This window comes from Loa loa, assembly GCF_000183805.2.
Source record: "Loa loa unplaced genomic scaffold supercont3.111, whole genome shotgun sequence".
Taxonomy (NCBI): domain Eukaryota; kingdom Metazoa; phylum Nematoda; class Chromadorea; order Rhabditida; family Onchocercidae; genus Loa; species Loa loa.
In genome coordinates this window covers 114,046-120,697 of record NW_018108291.1, presented here as the reverse complement: position 1 = coordinate 120,697, position 6,652 = coordinate 114,046, and the positions used below count along the sequence as shown (strand labels likewise).

General features: G+C 33.8%; 1 protein-coding gene across 1 annotated transcript in view; it reads left to right on the top strand.

Annotated features, from left to right (window-relative positions):
• The window catches only part of LOAG_11473 (WD repeat-containing protein 48), a 6,334-nt gene extending 1,127 nt beyond the window's left edge, over positions 1-5,207 (top strand). Inside the window, exons 4-18 of the mRNA XM_020448354.1 lie at positions 125-280; positions 644-791; positions 1,047-1,259; positions 1,376-1,464; positions 1,525-1,626; positions 1,886-1,990; positions 2,152-2,271; positions 2,508-2,673; positions 2,773-2,879; positions 3,063-3,161; positions 3,439-3,532; positions 3,671-3,797; positions 4,202-4,393; positions 4,515-4,698; positions 5,047-5,207. Of these exons, the coding sequence (XP_020301495.1) occupies positions 125-280; positions 644-791; positions 1,047-1,259; positions 1,376-1,464; positions 1,525-1,626; positions 1,886-1,990; positions 2,152-2,271; positions 2,508-2,673; positions 2,773-2,879; positions 3,063-3,161; positions 3,439-3,532; positions 3,671-3,797; positions 4,202-4,393; positions 4,515-4,698; positions 5,047-5,139 (1,995 nt within the window). The 3' untranslated portion in view covers positions 5,140-5,207. The remainder of the gene's footprint in view (positions 1-124; positions 281-643; positions 792-1,046; positions 1,260-1,375; positions 1,465-1,524; positions 1,627-1,885; positions 1,991-2,151; positions 2,272-2,507; positions 2,674-2,772; positions 2,880-3,062; positions 3,162-3,438; positions 3,533-3,670; positions 3,798-4,201; positions 4,394-4,514; positions 4,699-5,046) is intronic.
• The last annotated feature ends 1,445 nt before the right edge of the window (positions 5,208-6,652 follow it).

The following is a 6,652-nucleotide window of genomic DNA, read 5'->3' as shown; positions in this document are numbered from 1 at the left end:
TATATATATATATATATATATATATATATATATATATATATATATATATATATATATATATATATATTTGCCTCGTTTCTCATAGCCTAGGCGCTAAAAGTAGTCTCATTGATTTTTTATTAAGGTTTCATTTGTGATTCGGGATGAAAAGGAGCCAATGCATCGCTCAGGTGTCAATTGCTTGCAGTACGATGCGCAAACAGGTCGTCTCTTTTCTGGTGGCTCAGATACCATTATACGAATCTGGAAATCACCTGATCGTAAAGATGGCAGCTTTCGGGTCGTTAAAATTTTAATTTTGCTCTGTAAACTAAGTGTTAATACCGTAAAATTTCCAGGTTTCTTTCAGATATAGGAAAAAATTGGAATTGTCACTTGCCATATTTGAAAGGGACAGTTTATGCGTGACAAAAGAAAGAAATTATGCAAATGACTGAAATAGATAGAAAATGTTAGCTGAAAAAGTTCATACAATTGCGATGCATTCAGAAAGCAGAAAATGGAATAGGAATCAATATATGGCAATAAATCCCAGGCTTCTTTGAATATCGGAAAAAATTGAAATTATCACTTGTCATATTTGAAAGGAATAGCTTATGCGTGGCAAACTATCAAAATATTAAAATTGCATACTTTTATACAGTTAACAAACAAAGAAGGGTCTTTTTGTGGTACCGATGGCTGTTCAATAAATGGAAGGACAAAAGTTCGATATGATCTTCACTTGCAATCAATGGAACATCATACTGACTGGGTTAACGATATAGTGCTTTGCTGTGGTGGCCGGAATCGTATGGTTTTTGCTTATTTAAATTTTTAAGGAATTTCCGAAAAATATTGAATAGAATCGTAAATCAAGAAGATTAGTATTTAAACTTTCTGATTTCTCGCGAAAAAATGAATCATTACGATGCTTGCTGATTTCGACGAAATCTTGCTTCTGGACTTTCTTTTAAGGACAACCTATGCAAATTGTTTCAACTAACCATATTTTGCTGTTTGTCGAAAAAAAAAATTCATTTCTGTAAAAGGAAATTGAATTTCAGTAATTTCGGCTTCAAGCGATACAACAGTAAAAGTTTGGAATGCCCAGAAAGGCTTCTGTATGTCAACGCTGCGGACGCATCGAGATTATGTTCGTGCATTGGCGTATGCCCGAGATGTTGAAATGGTTGCAAGTGGTGGATTTGATCAGCTTATTTATTTGTGGGATATTGCTACATTAACAAAGCTAACAGCATTAAATAATACTGTTACAAGTAGGTTGAAAAAAGCTGTTGCAACAACATAACCTCAATGAAATGTAGTTTAAATGAACTACTCAACGAGTTCATATAAACTTCGAAAAAGTTTAAACTAAAGTTTTGCTTTTCAGCATCTTCGTTAAGTGGTAACAAGGATAGCATTTATTCACTGGCAACAAACCCTTGTGGAACAGTCGTTATTTCTGGCTCAACAGAAAAAGTATCTGCTTTTATTTTTATCCATACTTGAAGTTGCTTCAAAAACTTCAGTATTTTTCAGGTACTTCGTGTATTCGATCCTCGTGCATGTCAAAAACTGATGAAGCTTCGTGGCCACACTGATAATGTTAAAGCAGTCGTAGTGAATCGCGATGGGACACAGGCATGTATCATATATTTTTTCGGGGGCATGAATTTCAGACTCTTTATATAATTGAATGAACCCGAACTGATCTCAGTCGTTAATTTGACAAACAGTATTTTTTTTAAAATAGTTTTTTTTGAAAAAAAGTGTATTTCGTATGTAAATTTTGGTGGACAGGACTTTTTCTGTCATTCATTTTCAGCTTTGTTTGCTGAAGTTCATGTAACTGGAGGTTCGTGAGATTTGAGTTCATAGTGTCGTGTGTCCTTTCTTTTAGTGCATATCAGCCAGCAGTGATGGTGCTATAAAGTTGTGGAGTATTGGACAGCAATGCTGCATATCATCACTAAAATGCCATTCAGGGAGTGTTTGGGCATTGCAAGTAAGTATTACTTAATTTCCTTAATTGTTGATGTAACTTATTTGTACTCTTCAATTGTTTTGTAACGTGTTCTTTCTTTATAATAATGTAAAATTTATATAAACACTGAAATCTTGTGTTTCATGCTCTGCATAGCACTTTTATAACTTTGTTGCTTTCAGGTTGATAGTAATTTTTCATATGTATATTCTGGAGGACGGGACAAACAGGTCTTCCGCACGGCAGTTAACGATTTTAAGACAGCAGAACTAATGTTTATTGAGGATGCACCCGTACAGCGGGTAGGAAGGGTCTTATTGGTATTAGAATTGTGCTGTGATTGAATTATATCCTTCGTGTTTTCATTTGATTACGTTCGAAATAAATACATTTGAATAGATAATAGCGGTCAACCCTACTTTCTACTTACTAATTAGACTACAGTTTATTACGAGACAGATAATTTAATAGAATTACCTTTAAATATTTTTGCGTCCCACTACACTGTTTGGTTTTAATTTTAATATTTCCATTTCAGTTGCAACTAACCGATTCAGAATCACGCTTTATTTGGGCAGCTACCTGGAATTCGTCAATTAAACGGTGGTCATTGCTTAGCGATGCTCAAATTTCATTTGGGATGAAGAGTGATCAGTGTGGAGAAATGGTTCCATGCATTCATGAACCAGACATCACCATTCCAGGTTGGAAAGTATTATTTCAGTGAAACATCTTTTTAATGGAGCTTAAGTTCTTTCATACTTTTTGGTGACTGACTTCACTAAATTTTTACCAAGCTGCAGGTGCTGCAAGCATCAGGCAACATGTTGTTTTAAATGACAAAAGACATATTGTCACAAAAGATACCGACGATAATGTGGCAATGTGGGATGTCCTGAAAGGAAGGAAGGTTTAAGATTTTACACTTCTAAAAATTTCTTCATTCATCGCAGTTTTTTCAAATATATCAGTTCCATACAAAAATTCCTAAAATAATTTCGGATATTCAAAGCATTAATTTTAATTCCTGAATATGAGTAGAAATACTTGAACATTGAAATTTGTCGAACTTCTACCAAGCTTCTTTGTTGAGGTATGTGATCATGGAAAGAGACCGATGGAAGAAGTGATCAAGGATCATTTTAAGAAAGTATTTGTACCTTCATGGTTCACAGTTGATCTGAAAAGCGGTGTAAGTTCTTAGTGAAGTGAGATTTTTAAAAACATCAAAGCGCTTAATCATTCCTACAGTTTTATTACTACATTATTGTCACTCGATTGACTCCATTCTTAACCACGACAAGTGCCATTTGCAAGCATGAAAAGAACTTGCGTTCTGTTGTGCGAGACACGGATATTTAGTTTAGTCAGAATTTACAATTTACAGTTGGGTGCGAAAATTTCCGACATTTTTCTAATGGAATATTTTCCTTTAATTTAGTGGACAGAGATTTTTTTTTTCTCCTTAGATGCTACAAATTACACTGGATGAATCGGACTTCTTTTCTGCCTGGGTGTCGGCAAAAGACGCTGGGTTTCCAAACAGTCAGAATGATACTAAAAGTAGGCTTTTTTTGTATTAAATTACAATTTATTAAAATGATAAATCTAATTCTAGATTTAGTAGGGATCGAAATAGGATTTTGCTTTACTTATATTGTAGTTAACTGTGGTGGTATGTTGCTTTAATTTATATTATAGTCAACTATGGTGGTATGTTGCTTCGAGCACTATTTGAACACTGGTCACGGTCTTTTTCTGATGTTGATGAGGAATCTCCAACTCATCGATTTAATTCCGTACCTAGTCATACGCCACTTATTTTGTGGTATGCAATTAAATTGTTTTTATTAATAGTAAGCAGATCAATAACTAGAGGAATAAAAAAACTAAGTTTATACACAATCGCAAAATTTTGGCATCTGAAACCGAAGTTACTTAGTCGAAAATTTAAGCTTATCATTTACAACATTAATTTCTCTCCCGCTTGTGAATAATTGGACTCAAATCATTTGTGTTCTGTCAATACTTTGGAGCTATAAGATTATTTTTGGAATTGCATAACCTTTTCGTAACCCAAAATAATAACCATAACCCAAATTGCATAACTTCAGTTTTATTATGTCTATAAAAATTCTATTATATCATTTTGAATGCTATAATGTTTGGGAAAGTATCTCTTGATCTGAAAAACTAGATTGATAATTATTCTAGAAAGCCAATTAATTTCAGTGAATTATCTGGTCGGCCAATATTTCGGCTGATGATACGGGATGCGGCACATGAAACTGAATCGCAAATGCTTTCGGACTTTGTTCCAGCTTGGGTGTTGGATGTTGTTGAACGAAATCAGCTTCCAAAATTTAACAAAATGCCATTTTTCTTGCTTCCACATCCATCGCTTGGAATCAAGGCGCCAAAGAAGTCTTTTTTTTTTTTACTACCGCGAGAACAATTCTTACAATTTCGGAAGACTGACAATACAGTCTTAACAGTCTAAAACATATGACGAAATTCAAATCTATACGAAAATGACCTTTTCAAGGGATCGATTAAGTGCAACAGAAATGCTTCAAGTGAGAAAAGTGATGGAACATGTTTATGAGAAAATACTAAATGTTAACGATGCAAATTACTCTGAGAATGGTATTCCATCTGCTGCTCAAATGTTACCGCCCTCTTTACAAGCAAACATTGAAGAAAGGATTGAACTTTATTGCCAAGATCAGGTATGCTTGCTGCTTGCTAAACTCTTATATGCATAATGCAGTATTCATGTTTAGATTCAAAAACTTGTTATTTAGCCGCTCTAGTTCCTTATCCTAAATCCAGAGGTGATTTTTGAATATTTCTTTTCCATCCTTTCTGTTGTTTATGTCTGTAACTGATTGTTGTAACAAATCTGTGATAACTTTTTTACATTCCAAAAGTTCTAAGAAAATCTTATTTTGTCAATACATTATTTTATTTTAGCCATATTTCCGCCTAAAATAATTATTTCTGAAATTCTGTTATTTTACTTCAAGTGTTTTGAACGTTTTATTGATTATATTAAACGTTGTAACTATTTTTTTTAGAAACTGGATCCAGAAATGGACCTCCGAACTGTCAAGCATTTTATCTGGAAACAGGGTGGTGATCTCATGTTGTATTATAAACCTATACGATAGTAGTGGCTGTTGAAAAATCACTCTTTTTTAAAATTCAATTTGCAGCATAATAAAGCCGGAAAGTCCAGTGTTCTGTTCGAGAGTGTTTCTAACTTTCTACAAACAAAAAACATAGACGTGACATAATCTAAGTTGCTGTTTAGGCAGGTGTTATATAGCTTGCATGTTTTATACGTCAAACTAAAAAAATCCTGAAAGTTTGCAAAAAAACGTGAATGAAACCAAATTTTTGTGTAGGAAATACAGAATCGGCTTCTTATCGCTACAACTTAGTTGGTGCTGCCTTCAACTGTGTCACAGTGAACTGATACTGATTACATCAAAGGTGATTGCATCTTGTAATAGAACTTTAAAATTGTATGCTTAATCGAATGGGAAATGTACACTTGGATCTGTGCAAGGTTTGACTGTAGTTGATTTGATGAACTTAATTTAATTTGCTTGGGTTGGAATCCTGCAGACCAATGTCTGTTGAGAAATAAGTTCGAACAAACAATTTACAGGCCATAAGCAACGTGAAATAATCATGTTTTACGATTAAAACTATATGATTGTAGTTTCATTTCAAGTAACTCCCATCATCCATAGAAATAAATGTTGATTTTTTCACATGCAACCGTGAATGAGTTTATTGGGACTTGCTTGAAAACTGTGTATAACATACTCGTGGTTCTACGGTAAATAGCCCAGACCAACCTGGAAGCAGAATGGAAGCCAAGCTACAACGATTTTTATTAGCAGATACTATTCTTAACCAATGCACATGCTCCCTTAATCAGTAAAGCTTTTTCCTTAATAAACATGAGGGCAAAGTGTGGTATTTCATATTGCCTTACGGTTTTCGTTAATAAACATTAGAATGCTGAAAAATAAAATCTATCCTGTGCTGAAATTTCATCCTGAGATTTGTGAAATCATGTGATCAATGGATGGAAGTGGTAGAAACAGAATTTGAGGTCGAGATCTCCGTGTCAATTCTGAGGATGATAACAGTATGGAAAAATGAGTGGTTCTAAAGTTTATTGTCGATTCCTCGAGATGAACGGATTATTATGCTAACAGAAGAAGCACATTGTCAAAATAAGTTCATCTGACTCTGCAACATTTCTCAACCCCTTTGTAAGGCATCGATGACAAAGCATCGATTCATCATATCATTCATTTTTTTCTTCGTTAAGTATTTTCAAGTACTACTACGGTATTATAAAAAAACAGTTTTTAAGCCAGATATGATCAAAAATGGAAATGTTTTCTTGCATGAATAAAAAAGTGCCTTTCGAAGATGATTGATAATTGATAACTGATGATTGGTGATTGATGATTGGTGATTGACGATTGATGATTGATGATCGATGATCGATGATTGATGATTGGTGATTGATGAATTATGATTGGTGATTGATGAATGATGATTGGTGATTGATGAATGATGATTGGTGATTGGTGAATGATGACTGATGATTGATAATTGATGAATGGTGATTGGTGATTCATGGTGATGATTGATGATTGA